Raw genomic sequence first — 20,960 nt, 5'->3', positions numbered from 1 at the left:
TAGTAGAGTGCTCTGCACACATTAAACACTCAATAAATACCTTTGATCGATTGCTGCTGCTGGGGAAGCTGTCCATGTGGGCTCCTCCTGCTGCGGAGATGGCAGCGACATTCATTCATTAATTTATTCAATTGTATTTATTGAGCGCTTACTGTGTGCAGAGCCCTGTACTAAGCGCTTGGGAGCGACTTGCAGCTTCACGCATGGATCCCCGTCTGTCTCGTGTCTCCCCAGCCGGGCAGTCTGCTCCCCCTGGGGCCACAGTGGAGGTCTTGGAAAACTACTGTGCTGCTTCTTCCCCGCATGCAGGGGAGGGTGGGGAGGAGAAGGAAGGAAGGACCTGGAAACCCTGGAAATTCCAATCAGTTTTTCACTCAAGCTTTCACTTTTAAGAGGGTGGCCTGGAGGAAGCAAGTGAGGAGGGGAGATAAAACAAGGTGAAGTCAGTCTCAGTGATGGTGAGGACTTTGACCCTCGAGTGGACGGCAGAGAAGGATCAAGGCAAAGGGAAGAATTCCCTTTTCTCCCCACCTCGCGGGCACAGGCCATTGCTGAGGTGCAGGGCCAGCTGCTTCTGCTCAGCATTCAGGCCCCTGCAGTCCAGAGGCACTGTCATGGCAACAGTAGGGCCCTGCGACTCAGGAGACGACAGCTGCGGGACCTCGGCTTCCCTTCCCAGCAGGACCCACGCGCTCTGGCAAACAGCAGAATTCCAGTAGCCAGCGGCAGTCTTCCCACTCGCTCGGACGCACATTCCCCCAGGCCCCACCAGACAGAAGGGGATGTTGATGGTTTTCTTACACCAGTGAACTTGCTTTCCCTGGCATGGAAAGGAGAATCAGGCATTCCGGTTTTTGCCGGGGAGGGGTAAAGGGCTAGCCAGGGACAGCGGAAGGGCCCCAGACCGATCCCACTGGGCAGGAAAGGTGGGGGTGGCCAGCCCTAGCCAGACAGCCACAAAGGGACTGCTTACACTGGGATTTTATGAAAATCTCTCAAAAAGTGAAAGCAAAAGCCAAACAGCCACTGTAGTAAATGGGATAAGCCCGAAGAAGACACCCTCTCCTCCCCACCCCCGAGGTGGGGTCCGTCAGTCCATCTTCCCAGGCATCTTCTCTGGACAGACCGAGGGGTGAGGTAGGCGGCAGGCAGACCGTGTGCAGAGGCCAGAGTGCCGCTGACGTTGGCATCACCTGCTGTGGGAAAGTCCAGGGGGAGAGCGGGACTAACAGCTCAGAGGGCAAAGGCCAGTCACAGTGGAAGAGCAGTGCTTGACATTGCCCCCACACAGCGGAGCTTCAGGGATCCCGGCCATGGCCTGTGGCACTCCTCCATCCGAACCCCCCACTAGCTAGGGCTGGGGCTGCCGGCCAGCCCTGGGACTGACCCCTTAACGGGGGGCTTGCTTGGCTAATCCCCACCTTGAATTTCCCCAATAAAGCCCTCAGCCTCCAACACCGGGTGCCAGCCACCCCTCATCCTGCTGTCAGCCAAGTTAAGGGCCCAGCGCTAGTCCAGGAAGGCTGTTTGAGTAGGGGAAGCACCCCTGCTCAGGTCACGCTTGGCTAAGGAGAGCAGAGTCAGGCAGATGAGCAAAATGTCTGCGTGGAGGGTAGGGGATAGTGATGGCAGCATGGAGGAAACGATAACCAGCTTCACCGCAGCAGCCCCAGCGAGGAGCCAAAGTCCTGCTCCTCACACAAACCCCACAACCCCCTTCCCTGCCGGCCCATGTGCTACTAGCGAGGGGAATGCTGGCATCCAGTAAGGGCAGGGGGACTGATAAAGAGGAGTCAAATGGGCCCACTGCCTATTAATCACAATCAATCCATCAGGCCAAGCAGCAGCAGGCCAAACTGTCCGGTCGGGGAGGACTGATCACCAGGGGCTCCATCCTTCCGTCCATCACACGGGGAGATGGCGGCAGCACTTGAGGGTATCAGAGTCACACAAAGCCAGCGCCGGGGCAGAGACGAGGAAGAAAGCTTTATTGAAACGGATGTGCTTCTGGGAGATCAGGATGAGAGAGTTACAACTGGGGACCTCACCGTCCTCCCGCCACCAGCCCTTCAACCCTCATCTGTCCCCTGCTCCAGGCCCCACACCCGCTCCCTAACCACCAATGGGCTCTTCACAACAGCGGCCTCACCCCCTCACCCCCAACTCCGGCCACTCTATGGCAGAGCCAGCTGGCCCACCGGGCTCCTGGGAAAGGCTTGGTCTCTGCTGAGCCTGAGTCACTTGGCAATAGACTTTGATCAGTTAAATCAATTGGTAAGAAGAAGAGGAAAGTGTGATGTCTAGAAATGAGTTCAAGTCATGATGGATCGATCTGACACCAGATTTCTAAGTCCAGATGGGGGCCTGTGGGTGGGTGGCTAATGACCTGTCCCTCCCCTCTCTTCCTTAACTAGCCTTGCCCAAGACTTGCTCAGGTTTAGGAATCCATTACGGCCTCCCCCAGAGACAATCTGGGTTCAATCAAACAACCATCAAAAGGAGGGTAGTTTCATTCACGCTCTCTCTCCCCCTTCCCTTCCCCAGTGAACTCACCTTGCAACCTCCAACCCTGGTTCCTCAGGAAGGGGGCAACGTGAATTTTGTGGCCCTGTTCATTGCCCTCCTGCCTAACCCCCAACACACATGAATACAACCACCTTTCACTCCTTGGGTGGGTGGAAAAAAAACAGAGAAGGAAGGGGAAAGCTATGAATTTTACACGTCTTAAAGTACTGAACCTCAAAAAGAGAAGGCCGAAGTGGAATCTGACAGATGGAGATAAATAAATAAAAGTTTACCAAGAATAGATCCTTATACGTAAGTCTGCTTTAAGAGTAACAATTCCCCATCACTATATCGTGTAACAGCCAATTCTACCTGCATACACTCAGAGATAGAATGAAGCTATACATCCTCATGTCCTAATTCTGCGACCTCTTAAGCAGTTGCGCTCATTGCAGCGAATCTCCCACCAGCCCCCGGGGGGGCTCCAATGATCCCCCCCCATCGCTCCCAGCCCCTCCGTGGCTTGGGCTCCAATTCCCCGGGGTTGCTCTGGGCTCACAGCCCCGGCTTCTTGGCCATGGTGGAGCGGAGCTGGAGTGTCCCTTCAGCCCAGGAGCCCGGATACTGCTGCATCTTCTGCCACAGGCTGACTTCTTCCCCGGAGGAGTCCATCCAGTCAGCCTCCTGCCCGTTACTGAGTCCTGCGGGGGAAGCCGGGGTGGACGGGGTCACTGGGGGTCAGGTCACGGGTTATTAACGATGGTCTAGAGGGAGAGCTCTCTAGGGACCACCACCCTCAGACACACTGCCACTAGACTGTGAGCTCGTTGTGGGCAGGGAATGTGTCTACTATTGTACTGGACTCTCCCAAGCACCTAGTACAGTAAGCACTCAATAAAAACAATTGACTGACTGACCTCCCGACGAGGTTCCACCCTCAGCCCGAGCCCAAGACATCTCAGTCTGCAGATGCGCACGCGGCCCCACTCACGCTAGCCTCAGGGGACACCGACTCTGGCTGTCAGAGTCAGAGCTCAGGTCAGCCCCTTCAGGGCTGGACCCCCGCCCCCATCCCCAATCAATCAATTGTATTTATTGAGCGCTTACTGTGTGCAGAGCACTGTACTAAGCGCTTGGGAAGTACAAGTTGACAACATATAGAGACGGTCCCTACCCAACAGCGGGCTCACAGTCGAGAAGAAGACTAGAGAAGCAGCGTGGCTCAGTGGAAAGAGCCCGGGCTTTGGAGTCAGAGGTCAGGGGTTCAAATCCCAGCTCCGCCACTTGTCAGCTGTGTGACTTTGGGCAAGTCACTTCACTTCTCTGGGCCTCAGTTCCCTCATCTGGAAAATGGGGATGAAGACTGTGAGCCCCCCGTGGGACAACCTGATCGTCATGTAACCTCCCCAGCGCTTAGAACAGTGCTTTGCACATAGTAAGCGCTTAATAAATGCTATCATTATTATTATTATTAGAAGGGGGAGACAGAGAACAAAACATATTAGCAAAATAAAATAAATAGAATAGATATGCACAAGTAAAATAAAGAAATAAATGGAGTAATAAGTCCGTACAAACATATACACATATATACAGGTGCTGTGGGGAAGGGAAGAAGGTAAGGCGGGGGGGATGGAGAGGGGGAGGAGGGGGAGAGGAAGGAGAGGGATTAGTGTGGGAAGGCCTCCTGGAGGAGGTGAGCTCTCAGTAGGGACTTGAAGAGGAAGAGAGCTAGCTTGGTGGATGTGGGAAGGGAGGGCATTCCGGGCCAGGGGGATGATGTGGGCCGGAGGCCCACATCTCCAAGGCTCTGAAGGCACCAAAGAGGAGGAAGGGGCCAACTTCTGTGAACCCAACACGTGCGAGCTTGCAGGATGGGGGAGGGACGAGGAGCGGGGAGACTCTCACCACTGCCTACGCCCAGCCTGACTCCACCCAAGAAGTCGTTACTGGCCAGGGGTTCGCGGTCCCATACGGTCAGCTCCAGGCACACGTGCTGCAGGTCCTCTAGCCTCACCCCGTGGTAGACAAAAGTGTGGTTGTAGTGTGGATTCAGGGTTTTCTTCAGGACGGGGGTCTTGCGCTTGCTGGCCTTGGTCCTCATGGGCAGCAGGTACCTGATGGTCAGTGTCGGGGCAGCGGGCGAGAGCCAGGGAGCGGGAGGGAGAAAATGAGAACCAAGGAGACGACAGCTGGCGATGGGGGCTGCTTGGTGTGTCCCTCCCGCCCAGCTGGCTCCATGGATCCCAGCACCCGTGCACAAAGGCGGGCACGCACAGACACACGAAAACACGTGCCTCTTGCAGCCAAAGCAGAAGCAGCAGGCATTCCTGCCATTATGGCTCAGTGGAAAAAGCACGGGCTTTGGAGTCAGAGGTCATGGGTTCAAATCCCGGCTCTGCCAATTCTCAGCTGTGCGACTTTGGGCAAGTCACTTAATTTCTCTGTGCCTCAGTTCCCTCATCTGTAAAATGGGGATTAAGACTGTGAGCCCCACGTGGGACAACCTGATTACCTCGTAGTCTCCCCAGCGCTTAGAACAGTGCTTTGCACACAGTAAGCGCTTAACAAATGCCATGATGATGATGATGATGATGATGATGAGCCAGGCCCCGGTCACTCCTCCTTTCACCCCACTTTGCTTTCCCTCCCATACTGGTTAGGTCAGAACTGGACAAAAACCCAACTCACCCCTTGACGAAGCTGTCTGAAGTGCCCCCAGATTTGGCAGCCATCAGGTTCTTGGCCTCTTTGATCCACACCTGCAGCTCTCCTCCTTCCCCAGCTCTGCCTGTGGGGAGAGGTCCTTGTAGCGATGGCCCCCCAAGACCCACCAAGGACCACCACCCTCTGCGCCCACAAACGGCACTCGTCCAGAGGCCGGTACAGGCCGGGGATGAACTGAGACTAAGCCTCTTTCAGCGCAAAGCTGGAACACTAAACCAGCAAGCCAATTCCTCTCAAGCCAGAGAGCTTTATTTAGAAGACTATAGGCTCCCTGAGGGCAGGTATCATGTCCACTAACTCTACCGTACTCTCCCAATCCCATATTCCAGCACTCTGTACACAGAGTAAGTGCTCAAAAAATGCTATTAAGGAAGTTGTTCTGGAGGAAAAGCCCCAGACCCCCAAACACCCAAGAGCCCTACACAGTCCACAGTCCACCCAGTACGCCCCTCAGTGCCACAGATTGGCCCCATATGGGGAACAGAGCAGCCTGGGACAAGGAACTCCACCCCAAGGCCCAAGAGTAGACTTACTCTTTTTCCGATCACCTCCCACAGTGGGTTTGGAGGCTGGGATGTATTTCAGGGAAACCACCAACTCGCCCTTATGGGGCACGGAGCCTGCCAGGGGCTCGCTGCTGATCTGAAACACAAATGCCCCCCTGAAGGTCAGAGCTGGTCCCCGTCCAAGGACAGGCTGACCACTCCTTTCCTTTCCCATTCCCCACTCCCTCTATGGGGCCCGCCCAACACCGCCCCATGGATCCCGGCCTTTCCCTCCTGGACCCTCACGGCCAAAGGAGCCAGGAGCGGTCACTATCTCACTCCAACTCTCTCTCTGTGGATGAGGAACAGACTGGGTGGCTCTCCAGTCCACAGAGGCGAACCCAGGACTCTTAGGATCTTGCAGCTGCGAACAACAGTGCCACAGGCTCCCTGGCACCTTCAGATAAGGTACAGTCCGGGGACCGATGCAGTCGCCAGACTCCCGGCAGGGAGCATCCTGGGCGTTTGAGGGGTTCTCCTCCCAGTACTTTGGCTCTATTCTTGGAGACCACTCGGCTACTCCTTCCCACTCCAAATGCCAGCCGGGGGTGCCAGCCCCCTCAGAAGATTCGCACTAAGAGCTGTTGGGGGGTGGGAGGGGCCTCGGGCCCCTTCCTCCCACCACCTAGCCTATCTTGGAGGGAAGGGGCCCACCAAGGTGAAGCAGCAGGAGCACAGATGGGGAGTGGAGTGAGAGAGCAGTTAACCCCACCACTGAGGCACCTGAACTGACACAGAGCTCCCCGAAGCCACCGCTAACTGCACCCCCACCCAAGGGAGGCACGAGCCAGGCAGGGCTACGGGCCTCTCCATCCTCACTGTGACGGGACATCAATCAATCAATTGTATTTATTGAGCGCTTACTGTGTGCAGAGCACTGTACTAAGTGCTTGGGAAGTCCAAGTTGGCAACATATAGAGACAGTCCCTACCCAACAGTGGGCTCACAGTCTAGAAGAGGGAGACAGACAACAAAACAAAACATATTAACAAAATAAAATAAATAGAATAAATATGTACAAGTAAAATAGAGTAATCAATCAATCAATCAATCGTATTTATTGAGCGCTTGCTGTGTGCAGAGCACTGTACCAAGCGCTTGGGAAGTCCAAGTTGGCAACATATAGAGACAGTCCCTACCCAACAGTGGGCTCACATCTACGGAGATCAAGAGATTAACGGTTTCACACAGAAGAACATAAGCGGTGCCCTACAGAATCGGGCCCTGGGCCTGGGTGCCCAGGACAGGGAAGGTACCCATCTTCTACCTAAGCATATCGTCCTACTGGCAAATACATCCAAGGAACCTGGCCAGATCCTGGCTAGGTATGGGGTGTCACACACCATATACACATATGCCCCAACACCTCCCTGCAGAGACCCGTCTAGCTACGCCAGGCCCAGTGGGAGTAGCTATTGTGAAGTTCTTGAGGGCCGGGCAGAGCGGACATGAGGAGGCACGAAGAGGCACAAGGAAGAAAGCTGCTGTACCTTTCCATGCAAAGGGAGACAGTCGTCCATTGGCCGGTCAAACTGCCAGGAGTCCATGTGGACCTCTGCTTCCCCGAGGAATGTGTTCCGGCCCAAGCGTCCATGGTGCCAGACGGAGAACTGCAAAGTCCTCGTGGCCAGGACGGATGCAGAGATCTCGTACTATGACAGAAGAAGGCAGAAGCCTCTGGGTGAAGAGAATCAGCCGCTCTGCACTACTTTTTCCCAAGCACTACCCCTTCACCTCCCACCCAGCGACATCCTCCTTCCTCCCCGTCCTCCCTCGTCCCCCCGTGGCAGACGGGATTCCAGATGAATCCTCGCATTGGCCTTCAAAGAATCAACTTCCCATTCCTGTCACGTTCTCCTTCTGTCCCCAATAAAGAGTCAGTTTTCCTTCGGGAGCAGGGAAACTCTGAGCCTTCACCGGGGATGGCAGCAGAAAAGAAGAGAGGCCCTGGCCTTCTGTGAGTACCAGAAATTCTGCCGGGATAACTCTGAGGGCAAGATCATCCCTGTGGCTGTGGGAAGGGGACTGTTTCGGAGATTAGCATGGAAGCATGGAAACATGGAGAAAACCCACCACACTGCATGCAACAGGAAAGTCTACTTGCTTTGCCGCTGTGAGACTAAGTTGGGACAGGATGGAAGTGACCCAGAATCTCAAAAGGGGATGTAGAAGTATGGAAGGAGAAAGAGGAGGAGGACGACGAAAAGGAGAAGGACATCAGGAAAGGGTCAGTGGTGGTGGTGATTCGGGGGAGGGTCTCAAGAGTGCTTGGGATGGCCATTCTGTGCTACAGAGTCTGAGGATGAGGAAAAGTGGGGGGACCAAAGTAAATCCCTAACCCTTAAGGACGTTTCAAACTGGGATATTCATCCACAAATAACAGTAATAATAATATTTGTTACGAGCTTACTATGTTCCAAGTACTGTACCAAGTGCAAGGATAGATATAAGATAATCAGGGTGGACACAGTCTCTGCCCACATGGGGCTCACTAAGTAGGAGGAGGTAAGGCTTAATTCCCATTTTACAGAGGAGGAAACGGAGGCACAGAGAAGTTAGGTGACTTGCCCAGGGTCACTTGCAGACAGCTGACAGAGCTGGGGTTAGAACCCACGTTCTTTGTCTCCCAGGCCATGCTCTTTCCATTTATTTATTTATGTATATTAATGTCTGTCTCCCCCTCTAGACTGCGAGCTCATTATCAGCAGGGACTGTGTATTTTTGTCACTGTATTGTACTTTCCCAAGCGCTTATTATAGTAAGCACTCAAATACAATGAATGAATGAATGAATTAGGCCACGCTAATGAGTGCTTACTGTGTGCAGAGTACTGTACTAAGGATCTTACAGTCAGGTCTGACAATAGCCAGGATACTGGATCTACCCATCTGCGTTGTGTACTCTACAAGAGCTAGAGAGTAACTGAAATCCTATTATTACTATCATTATTTTATTTTAAATGGTATTTATTGAGCTCTCTGTGCCAGGCCCTGCATTAAGCTCTGGGTAACAAGATAATCAGGTTGGACACAATCCTTGTCCCGACTGGAGCTCACAGTCTTAATCCTCATTTTACAGATGAGGCAACTGAAGCACAGAAATATTGTGAGATCACACAAAAGATTAAGTGGCAGATGGAGGATTAGAACCCAAGTCCTGATTCCTAGGTCCACAAGGCCATGCTTCTTCTTCTTAATATTATTATCATCATTATTATTATTATCATCATCACTAGTATAGCAGTATTTCTCAAGCCCTTATGATGGTCCTCGTACTATAATAATAATAATAACGTTGGTATTTGTTAAGCGCTTACTATGTGCCAAGCACTGTTCTAAGTGCTGGGGGGATACAAGGTAATCAAGGTTGTCCCACGTGGGGCTCACAATCTTAATCCCCACTTTACAGATGAGGGAACTGAGGCACAGAGAAGTTAAGCGACTTGCCCAAAGTCACACAACTGAGAAGTGGCAGATCCAGGATTAGAACCCATGACCTTTGACTCCCAAGCCCGGGCTCTTTCCACTGAGCCATGCTGCTTCCCTATACTATACTATCCCTATACTATACTATATGCTGGGGTAGATACAATATAATCAGGTCAGACACAGTCTTTGTCCTATTTGGGGCTCACAGTTTAAGTAATAATAATAATAATGATGATGATGGCATTTATTAAGCGCTTACTATGTGCAAAGCACTGTTCTAAGCGCTGGGGTGGTTACAAGGTGATCAGGTTGTCCCACGGTGTGGGCTCACAATCTTAATCCCCATTTTACAGATGAGGTCACTAAGGCCCAGTGAAGTGAAGTGACTTGCCCAAGGTCACACAGCTGACAATTGGCAGAGCCGGGATTTGAACCCATGACCTCTGACTCCAAAGCCCGTGTTCTTTCCACTCAGCCATGTCGCTTCTCTTCTAGACTGTGAGCCCACTGTTGGGTAGGGACCGTCTCTATGTGTTGCCAACTTGTACTTCCCAAGCGCTTAGTACAGTGCTCTGCACACAGTAAGCGCTCAATAAATACGATTGATTGATTGATTCTCAAGTAGGAGTAGCAGTAGTAAAATAGTATCACTGCATGCTTACTGTGTGCAGAGCACCATACTAGCAGAAGGGAGAAGAGGTATTTAATCCCCATTTTACAGATGAGGGACAGAGAAGTGAATCAATCAATCGTATTTATTGAGCGCTTACTGTGTGCAGAGCACTGTACTAAGCGCTTGGGAAGTACAAGTTGGCAACATATAGAGACAGTCCCTACCCAACAGTGGGCTCACAGTCTAAAAGAGTGGGCTCACAGTCTAAAAGACTACTAAAGTGAAGTGACTTGCCCACTGGCTCCACTAGATCTCCCGACTCCCAAGCCTGTGCTCTTTCCACTAGGCCACACCAAGATGCGGGATTGCCTGCTGAATCCCACAAAGGAAACACTGCAGGGAGAGGTCATCATCATCATCAATCGTATTTATTGAGCGCTTACTATGTGCAGAGCACTGTACTAAGCGCTTGGGAAGTACAAATCGGCAACATATAGAGACAGTCCCTACCCAACAGCGGGCTCACAGTCTAAAAGGGGGAGACAGAGAACAAAACCAAACATACTAACAAAATAAAATCAATAGAATAGATATGTACAAGTGAAATAAATCAATAGAGTAATAATAGAGGTCGGCCGGCCCCCCATCGCTTCCATCCTCCAGCCCCGGGGCTCACCGAGAGGTGCTCGTCGAAGAGCGGGTCGACGGTGCCTCGTTTGATGGTGGTTTTCCGTTTCCCCTGGCGGGACTTGTCGGGCAGCAGGTAAGTTTTCACGTATCTGGTCCCCCAACAGAGCCCCAGCAGTCACCAGGGGAGAGCTCGCCATCCCACCGCCAGTCCAGCCATCCCGCGGCCCCCTCCGTCGCCGGCTTCGCCCCGGCCCACGCACGCCGCCGCCGCCTTCTCCCTGCCCGGTGTGGGTGATCAGGGTGGCGGAGCCCCCAACTTCCCCTTTCCTCCAGAGCGGCTTCAGGAGGGCAACTCACGGGTTGGAGCGCTTCTTGACCTCGTCGGCGTAGGCCAGCTGGCGGCACTCCTTCACGTGGACCAGCAGGGTCTGGGTGTGCTGGTCGTAGCGCAGGGAGAAGCGGATCTCGCCCGTCACGAAGATGTTCCCGAAGTCCCCCGCTTCGCTGTACAGACTGGCCATGCTGCCCAGCGTGCTCTGAGGAAGAGGGGGCCTGGCGTCCCACAGCCGTCAACCCTGCCGCCCTCCACCCTCCTGCTAAAACGCCATCCGGGCTTGCCAGCGGGAGCTTCCTGGCTTATAAAGTAGGTTGGCTGGCCAACAGGCCCTGGCAGAGAAACAATATGCGCTTGGCAAATACGTCATCCGTTGAGTCTACAGCTCACTCTCTCCCCAGTGTACTACTCTCCTCTCCTACTGCCCAATAAAAATAATGATGATGACAGTTATTAAACAGTTACTATGAGCTAGGCACTGTGCTAAGCAAAGAGAAAATCCAATTGGGCCGTCTCTATCCTTCCCGCAGCTCCCATTCGAAGGAGAGGGGAGAACGGGTATTCAGTCCCCATTTTACAGATGAGGAAACTGAGGGAAAGAGAGGCTAAGTGACTTGCCCAAGAACCCACGGCACGCAAGTGGCAGAATCGGGACTGGAATCAGGGTCTCTCGGTTCCTGGGCCGGTGCTTTATGCTTCCACCCTGCCTGCCTCTCATCCATCGCACCGTACAATCGACATTTCGCTAGAAGGTGGGAAAGTGGCTAGGGAGAAAAGGGGAACCGCCAGCCAGGTCATCTGACTTCTTGGGAGCAGCTCATCTAAAGGACTCTGTGGGAAAGGAGGTTAGAATGAACGGCTGAAATGGGGCCTGAGGGAGCGGTTATCTGGGAGGGAGTCGGTTACCCAAGGCCCCAGCCAAAATCTAGAGCTGGATAAACCCTCTCGGGGGAGGGGTAAAATAATAATAATAACGCGTGGCTCAGTGGAAAGAGCACAGGCTTTGGAGACAGAGGTCATGGGTTCAAATACTGGCTCCGTCAACTGTCAGCTGTGTGACTTTGGGCAAGTCACTTAACTTGTCTGTGCCTCAGTTACCTCATCTGTAAAATGGGGATTAAGACTGTGAGCCCCCCCGGGACAACCTGATCACCTTGTAACCTCCCCAGCGCTTAGAACAGTGCTTTGCATATAGTAAGCGCTTAATAAATGCCATTATTATTATTATCATTATTATTATTACCTCCCCAGCGCTTAGAACAGTGCTTTGCACATAGTAAGCGCTTAATAAATGCCATTATTATTATTATTATTATTATTATTATTACCTCCCCAGCGCTTAGAACAGTGCTTTGCACATAGTAAGCGCTTAATAAATGCCATTATTATTATTATTATTATCATTATTATTATTATTACCTGCCCAGCGCTTAGAACAGTGCTTTGCACATAGTAAGCGCTTAATAAATGCCATTATTATTATTATTATTATCATTATTATTATTATTACCTCCCCAGCGCTTAGAACAGTGCTTTGCACATAGTAAGCGCTTAATAAATGCCATTATTATTATTATTATTTATTAAGTGCTTACTATGTGCAAAGCACTGTTCTAAGCGCCGGGGAGGTTACAAGGTGATCAGGTTGTCCCACAGTGGGCTCGCAGTCTTAATCCCCATTTTACGGATGAGGGAACTGAGGCCCAGAGAAGTGACTTGCCCAAAGTCACACAGCTGACAAGTGGCGGGGCCGAGATTTGAACCCATGACCTCTGACTCCAAAGCCCGGGCTCTTTCCATTGAGCCAAATCCAGGTTGCCCAAAGAATTCCTCTCCACGCCGCCTCCCTGCCGCCTCAACCCCGGCCACCGTGAAGGAGGGCCACACCGTCTCCCCCGGCAGCCTCCGCGGCCCCCACGCCTCACCATGGAGGAGCCGCTGCGTAGACTGCTCCTGGCCGTCCTCTGCCGATGGATCTCCACCAGGTTGTCAATGTCTTCCTCTTCCTCCTCCTCCTGGACCAAAGATCATCTACTCTCAGGATCCAGGGGGAACCCTGCACATATGTGCCCAGGTACACGCACACACACACACACACACACACACACACACACACACACACACACACAGAGAAACACACAAGCACTTCCTCTTCTTTCACAAATCCATCACTCTCGTGTCCCCACTGTGGTGCGAGAGGGAGAGTCAGGTTCATGTTGCAACTTTGCAGCGTGGCTCAGTGGAAAGAGCCCGGGCTTTGGAGTCTGAGGTCATGGGTTCAAATCCCAGCTTTGCAAATTGTCAGCTGGGTGACTTTGGGCAAGTCACTTCACTTCTCTGGGCCTCAGTTCCCTCGTCTGTAAAATGGGGATTAAGACTGTGAGCCCCCACGTGGGACAACCTGATCACCTTGTAACTTCCCCAGTGCTTAGAACAGTGGTTTGCACATAGTAAGCGCTTAATAAATGCCATTATTATTATTATTATTTTGCAAAATAATAACTGAGATGTTGGTTAAATGTTTACTGTGTGCTAAACACTGCACTGAGAATTGGGGTAGATACCGGATAATCAGGTAGGACACAGTTCCTGTCCCAGGTGGAGCTCACTGTCTAAATGGTAGAGAGGGCAGGTACTGAATTCCCAATTGACTGATGAGGAAATTGAGGCCCAGAGAAACTGAGTAACTTGGCCCAAGTCACACTGCCAGGAAGCGGGGGAGCCTGGATTAGAACCCAGGTCCTTTGATTCCCAGACTTGCGTGCCCTATCCACTTGGCTACGCTGCTTCTCCCGTACATCTTCTTGTACTTCCCAAGTGCTTAGTACAGTGCTCTGCACACAGTAAGCGCTCAATACGATTGATTGATTGATTGATCTTCTGACTCTCTCCCAAGGAGGGCCTGGATTCCTGGTCTTGGGAATTAGGAACCCAGTGCCCTGCCCACCCAGCACCACAAAATAAAATAAAATTAAATAAAATAAATAAAAATCAGAGTTACCTAGTAGATAGAGCATGGCCCTAGGAGTCAGGAGGATCTGGGTTATTATTATTGTTGTTGTTATTAATATTATTAATTATTAATAACAATAATAGTAATTGTTTAGCACTTACTATGTGGCAAGCACTGTCCTAAGTGCTGGGCTAGATACAAGTTAATCAGATTGGACACAATCCCTGTCCCACATGCATACTCTTAATCCCCATTTTGCAGATGAGGCAACTGAGGCCCAAAGAAGTTAAGTGACTTGCCCAGGATCACACAGCAGACAAGTGGCAGAGCCAGGATTAGAACCGAGGTCCCTTCTGACTCCAAAGCCCTTGCTCTATCCACTAAACCACGCTGCTTCCCTAATCCAGTTTCTAATCCCGGCTCTGCCCCTTCATCTCCTTGTCTGAAATGACTTTGGACAAGTCACGAGGTTACTTCACCTGCAAAATGGGGATTAAGTCTGCGAGCCCCATGCGGGACAGGGACCGTGGACGTGATTCTCTTGTATCTATCCCAGTGTTTACTGCAGTGCCCGGCACTTGGTAATACCACAAAAGACAAATACCATAAATACAAAGACCACAGAAAAACCTTCTTCATAGACAATAGGGAATAAAGAAAACCGGGGAACAGGTGGCAGGGAAGGAAGCAAGTGCCAAGGCCAAACGCCCCGCCCCTCTGACATCACTAGATGTCAGCCAGCGGGGTGCTGCCAGCCAGGACTTCCGATTTGGATCTCCAGCTGGGATGGCAGCAAAATCCCCGCGGCTCAAATGCACGTACTCAATCAATCCCAAAACGGAGCCCCGGATCAGACGCCCGCACTCACCATGTCTACGTTGAGCCCTGGGACGGATTTGCTTCTGTCTCCCAAGAAGCCACTTTCATTCCCAGAATCTTCTGGGCGCAAATCTATCACAGACTTGGTGTATTCTGATTGAGAGACCGAACAAACCACTCCAATTTGGGCAGGGTTCTGGGATGATGCCAAGCCCCCTTTCCCTCCCCAACCCCAGCCAGAATATCCCTCCTCTCAGCTGCCAAAGCCACCTGAAGGCCTCCGGATTCTTCTGGGATTCTTCTTGAACAAAATGTCACTCTCATCTGCCGATCCCACACTGCAGACCCCAGACCAAGCTTCCTGAAAAGGGAAGGGAGGGGATAAACAGGAGGGAGAGAGGCCTTAAGCTCAGAGAAGAAAGACAAGGAGGCGTCGGAGCCTTCATGGGATAGTCCAACACCCCCATCCTTTGAAGGAAACCACTCCGAAGCTTACGCTTTCCACGCGGGAGGGAGAGGGGTCCCTGAAACCAACAGGGACGGTCAGAGAGGACATAGGTGATCCCGTGGGGCCTGGGCGTCTCCTTCCCTCTTGGAGAGTAGCAGCTTTCTTCAGAGAATTGCTTCTGGAAAGAAAAAGAGCGAGGGAAAGAGACAGCGTTTCCACTAAGGGCTGAACCTGATGAAAACGAAGCCCGGAGAAGGGCAGGGGCCTGCTGGCAGCCATTTTAATTGTCAAATCCGAACGCACGTTTCAGATTTTGTTCATAGAAGAAGGATATCCACTTTTGCACAGTAGAGCACTTTGCAGCTCAGCTCTCTCCAATCCCTCCCCACACCCCCGGTCTCAGTTCCAGAAACCCCGCATCTTGGCACCGTAGCGGCAGGACCCGAGAATGAAGCGAGATCAGAACTCCTCACCGGAAGGGGCTGCCCGGCCTGGAGGAGGTGGGTTTGCGACTGTCCACGCTCACGTCCTCCGCCTCCAGGCTGCTCTTTCCTCGCTTGGGCTGTGCAGTTTCCGTCGGCACCCTGGAGGGAGGAGGCCAGGGAAAATTCTGTCCAGGGCGGCCAGGTGCCGCGGGGCAGAAGGGGGGCTTTGGGGCTCATCGGAGGAAGGGTTGGGGTAGTTGGCTCAAACCCAAGAGAAGCAGTGGAGCTCAGTGGAAAGACCACAGGCCTGAGAGTCAGGAGACCTGGCGTTTAATCCCAGCTCTCTACTTGCCTATTGTGCAACCTTGGGCAAGTCACTTATGTATATATGTTTGTACATATTTATTTCTCTATTTGTTTATTTTACCTGTACATATCTATTCTATTTATTTTATTTTGTTAGTATGTTTGGTTTTGTTCTCCGTCTCCCCCTTTTAGACTGTGAGCCCACTGTTGGGTAGGGACTGTCTCTATATGTTGCCAACTTGGACTTCCCAAGCGCTTAGGACAGTGCTCTGCACACAGTAAGCGCTCAATAACTACGATTGATTGATTGATTGATTAATAGTGCCTCCGTTTCCTTCTCTGCAAAATTGGACTGAAATATCTGTCATGTATTCATTGAGTGCTTACTCTGCAGAGCAGTCAGTCATATTTACTGAGCACACACTGTGTGCAGAGCACAGTATTAAATGCTTGGGATGATGATGAGGAGGAGGAGGATGGTATTTTTTCAGCGCTTACTATGTGCAAAGCACTGTTCTAAGCGCTGGGGGGGATACAAGGCGATCAGATTGTCCCACTTGGGGCTCACAATCTTAATCTCCACTTTACAGATGAGGGAACTGAGGCCCAGAGAAGTGAAGAGACTTGCCCAAAGTCACACAGCTGACAATTGGCGGAGCTGGGATTTGAACCCATGCCCTCTGACTCCAAAGCCCGGGCTCTTTCCACTGAGCCACGCTGCTTCTCTTCTAGAATACAATGCAACAATATAACAGACTCATTCCCTGCATACAACGAGTTTACAGTCTAGAGGGGGAGACAGACATTAATATAAATAATGATAATAATAATTTTGGTATTTATTAAGCGCTTACTATGTGCAAAGCACTGTTCTAAGCATTGGGGAGGATACAAGGTGATCATGTTGCTCCATGTGGGGCTCACAATTTTAATCCCCATTTTACAGATGAGGTAACTGAGGCACAGAGAAGTTAAGTGACTTGCCCAAAGTCACACGGCTGACAATTGGCGGAGCCGACATTTGAACCCATGACCTCTGACTCCAAAGCCCGGGCTCTTTCCACTGAGCCACGCAGATACATCTATAAGCGCTCTACTAAGCATGTAGGAGAGCACAATACGACAGAGTTGGTAAATAGGACCCCTGTCTACAGAGCTTACTGCCTAGAGAGGAGCTCTTCCCCTCAGACTGGGTGCCCCATGTGGAACTGGGACTAATAATAATAATAATAATAATAGTATTTGGTAAGCACTTACCATGTGCCAAGCACTGTTCTAAGGGCTGGGGTAGATCCCAGGTAATCTCACAGTCTTAATCCCCATTTTACAGATGAGGTAACTGAGGCACAGAGAGGTTAAAGTCACACAGCTGATAAGTGGTGGAGCTGGGAATAGAACCATGACCTCTGATTCCCAAGCCTGTGCTCTTTCCACTAAGCCATGCTGCTTCTCAAGCAGGTCTGGCCTGATTGTTTTGATTTATTGATTGATTGATTGATTATTTATTTATTTATTTAAGTATTTATTTGACTTGTACATATCTATTCTATTTATTTTATTTTGTTAATATGCTTGGTTTCGTTCTCTGTCTCCCCCTTCTAGACTGTGTGAGCCCACTGTTGGGTAGGGACTGTCTCTATATGTTGCCGACTTGTACTTCCCAAGCGCTTAGTACAGTGCTCTGCACACAGCAAGCGCTCAATAAATGATTGATTGATTGATTGATTATAGTAAGTGCTTAACAAATCCCACAGTTATTACTATTATTATTCGCCCAAGTTTAGGAGCAAGTCAGCAATGGAAGTTTCAAATGTGAAAAGCCTAAGCCAGGCCAAAGTCGTCAGTGACTGTAAGTGTGTCTGTCTGTCTCTCTCTGTCCCTCTCTCTCTCCCTCTCCCTACAGGAGGAAGGGGAAGTCTTCTAATAATAATGGCATTTATTAAGCACTTACTATGTGCAAAGCACTGTTCTAAGTCTTATGTCATGCCTAGGCACCTCCTCCTCTGCTCAGTGGCCCAACTGGGTTATAATAATAATAAATAATGATGGCATTTATTAAGCGCTTCCTATGTGCAAAGCACCGTTCTAAGCGCTGGGGAGGTTACAAGGTGATCAGGTTGTCCCACGGGGGGCTCACAGTAGGTTTTGAAAATAATTCTGGGAAGGTATAAGCAACGTAAAGGTAAAAATGCTTGGGGGAATGGGGAAAATAATTCTGGGAAGGTATTATAATAATAATAATAATAATAATAATAATGACATTTATTAAGCGCTTACTATGTGCAAAGCACTGTTCAGCAACATAAAGGTAAAAATGCTTGGGAGAGTGGGGGTACCTTCTGCACCCCCCTGCTCCCACCCCAGGCAGAACTTTCTTCTCTAGGGGAGGACTTTCAGAATAGCTAGCTCTCAATTCTCGTCTCAGAGCCACCCTAGGAAAAGAACAGGGCTTCAGGCCTGTGTGACCCCAGTCACCTCAAATCCCCAAATAACCAATCAATCAATCAATCGTATTTATTGAGCGCTTACTGTGTGCAGAGCACTGCGCTAAGCGCTTGGGAAGTACAAGTTGGCAACATATAGAGACGGTCCCTACCCAACAGCGGGCTCACAGTCTAGAAGGGGGAGACAGACAACAAAACAAAACATATTAACAAAATAAAATAAATAGAATAGTAAATATGTACAAGTAAAATAACTAGAGCAATAAATATGTACAAACATACACATAATAATAATAATAATAACGATGGCAATTATTAAGCGCTCACTATGTGCAAAGCACTGTTCTAAGCGCTGGGAAGGCTACAGAGTGATCCGGTTGTCCCACGGGGGGCTCACAGTCCCAATCCCCATTTTCCAGATGAGGGAACTGAGGCCCAGAAAAGTAGCATGGTTCAGTGGAAAGAGCGTGGGCTTTGGAGTCAGAGGTCATGGGTTCAAATCCCGGCTCCGCCAATTGTCAGCTGTGTGACTTTGGGCAAGTCACTTCACTTCTCTGGGCCTCAGTTCCCTCACTTCTCTGGGCCTCAGTTCCCTCATCTGTAAAATAGGGATGAAGACTGTGAGGACGACTTTGAACCGAGCCACCAAAGTGCACCTTGGCCTTATTTCTCTCCGGAATGTGTCGGTGGAAGCCTGAGTTTTGCCCTTTGGGCCAGAAAGCCCCCTAGGTTTCCTGAAGAGAGTCAGAGCAATTTAGGGAGGGGAACACAGTCAAACAAAGGGAACAAAGGAAGCCGTTTGTAGAAATCCCCGTTGTTTCCCCGGCATCCACGACACCACACCTCTCGCTGTAGCCTGACTCTTACAGGGGTCTGTGGCTGAGATTTCATAAAGTCCTAAAGACAGTGTCACACGACCAACTGGTGCAGGGAGAGGTGACAGCCATTAGTGTATGTATACTGTATATATGTTTGTACGTATTTATTATTCTATTTATTTATTTATTTTATTTGTACATATTTATTCTCTTTATTTTATTTTGTTAACATGTTTTGTTTTGTTCTCTGTCTCCCCCTTCTAGACTGTGAGCCCACTGTAGGAGAGGGACTGTCTCTATATGTTGCCAACTTGGACTTCCCAAGCGCTTAGTACAGTGCTCTGCACACAGTAAGCGCTTAATAAATACGATTGAATGAATGAATGAATATTAACATGTTTTGTTTTGTTGTCTGTCTCCCCCTTCTAGACTGTGAGCCCACTGTTGGGTAGGGAAGAGAGAAGCAGGTAGGTAGAGAAGCAGCGTGGCTCAGTGGAAAGAGCCTGAGCTTTGGAGTCAGAGGTCATGGGTTCGAATCCCGACTCCACCACATGTCTGCTGTATGACCTTGGGCAAGTCACTTAACTTCTCTGGGCCTCAGTTACCTCATCTGTAAAATGGGGACTAAGACTGTGAGCCCCACGTGGCACAACCTGATCACCCTGTATCCTCCCCAGCGCTTAGAACAGTGCTTTGCACATAGTGCTTAACAAATGCCTATTATTAGTATTAGTATTAGTATTATTATTATTAGGGATGTCTCTATATGTTGCCAACTTGTACTTCCCAAGCGCTTAGTACAGTGCTCTGCACACAGTAAGCGCTCAATAAATATGATTGCATGAATGAATGAATGTTAACATGTTTTGTTTTGTTCTCTGTCTCCCCCTTCTAGACTGGGCCCACTGTAGGGTAGGGACCGTCTCTACATGTTGCCAACTTCGACTTCCCAAGTGCTCTGCACACAGTAAGCGCTCAATAAATACGATTGAATGAATGAATTAATTAATTAATTAATTAATTCGTGGAGAGGGAGACAAGCAGGACAGCACTTGATCTCGCTCCCGGTTTTCTATTCTGTTACCAATCCCTGTTCCCTTCTCTTCCAAAAAACCAAAGTTTTTTTTTTTTAATCTCCGGATTCAGCCCTCAAGATAGCAAACGCAATCAGGCTGTGGGGAGGAGTTTATCCAAAGGGGGTTACCTCTCAAACAAGGACAGATGGGGAGGGGGTTTGCTGCTTCTTTTGTTTTTTTTTAATGCTATTTGTTAAGCGCTTACTTACGTGTCGGGCACTGTTCTAAGCGCTGGTAGATATAAGGTAATCAGGTTGGACACAGACCAGGTCCCCCATGGGGCTCACAGACTTAATCCTCATTTTAGAGAAGCAGCGTGGCTCAATGGAAAGAGCCCGGGCTTTGGAGTCACAGGTCGTGGGTTCAAATCCCAGCTCCTCTGATTGTCAGCTGTGTGACTTTGGGCAAGTCACTTCGCTTCTCTGGGCCTCAGTTACCTCATCTGTAAAACAGGGATGAAGACTGGGAGCCCCGCTGTGGGACAACCTGATCACCTTGTAACCTCCCCATCATCAATCATCAATTGTATTTATTGAGCGCTTACTATGTGCACAGCACTGTACTAAGCGCTTGGGAAGTACAAATTGGCAACATATAGAGACGGTCCCTACCCAACAGTGGGCTCACAGTCTAAAAGGGGGAGACAGAGAACAAAACCAAACATACTAACAAAATAAAATAAATAGAATAGATATGTACAAAATATATATGCATAGATATGTCCCCAGCGCTTAGAACAGTGCTTTGCACGTAGTAAGCGCTTAATAAATGCCATTATTATTATTTTATAGATGAGGTAACGGAGGCGCAGAGAAGTTAAGTGACTTGTCCAAGGTTCCACAGCAGACAAGTGGCGGAGCCAGGATTGGCACCCAGGTCCTTCTGACTC

The 20,960-nt window shown here is 50.2% G+C and overlaps 1 protein-coding gene across 1 annotated transcript in view; it reads right to left on the bottom strand.

Moving 5' to 3' along the window:
* Positions 1 to 1,967: 1,967 nt before the first annotated feature.
* SYTL4 (synaptotagmin like 4) overlaps positions 1,968 to 20,960 on the bottom strand; it is a 31,304-nt gene continuing 12,311 nt past the window's right edge. Inside the window, exons 6-17 of the mRNA XM_038748237.1 lie at positions 15,476 to 15,586; positions 15,051 to 15,180; positions 14,825 to 14,915; positions 14,604 to 14,707; positions 12,708 to 12,797; positions 10,806 to 10,984; positions 10,495 to 10,597; positions 7,268 to 7,429; positions 5,766 to 5,874; positions 5,197 to 5,296; positions 4,414 to 4,622; positions 1,968 to 3,206 (exon numbers count right to left, since the gene is read on the bottom strand). Of these exons, the coding sequence (XP_038604165.1) occupies positions 3,061 to 3,206; positions 4,414 to 4,622; positions 5,197 to 5,296; positions 5,766 to 5,874; positions 7,268 to 7,429; positions 10,495 to 10,597; positions 10,806 to 10,984; positions 12,708 to 12,797; positions 14,604 to 14,707; positions 14,825 to 14,915; positions 15,051 to 15,180; positions 15,476 to 15,586 (1,534 nt within the window). The 3' untranslated portion in view covers positions 1,968 to 3,060. The remainder of the gene's footprint in view (positions 3,207 to 4,413; positions 4,623 to 5,196; positions 5,297 to 5,765; positions 5,875 to 7,267; positions 7,430 to 10,494; positions 10,598 to 10,805; positions 10,985 to 12,707; positions 12,798 to 14,603; positions 14,708 to 14,824; positions 14,916 to 15,050; positions 15,181 to 15,475; positions 15,587 to 20,960) is intronic.

This window comes from Tachyglossus aculeatus, chromosome 6 (assembly GCF_015852505.1).
Source record: "Tachyglossus aculeatus isolate mTacAcu1 chromosome 6, mTacAcu1.pri, whole genome shotgun sequence".
In the NCBI taxonomy this organism is placed as follows: Eukaryota; Metazoa; Chordata; class Mammalia; order Monotremata; family Tachyglossidae; genus Tachyglossus; species Tachyglossus aculeatus.
This window is presented reverse-complemented; position numbering and strand designations above follow the sequence as displayed.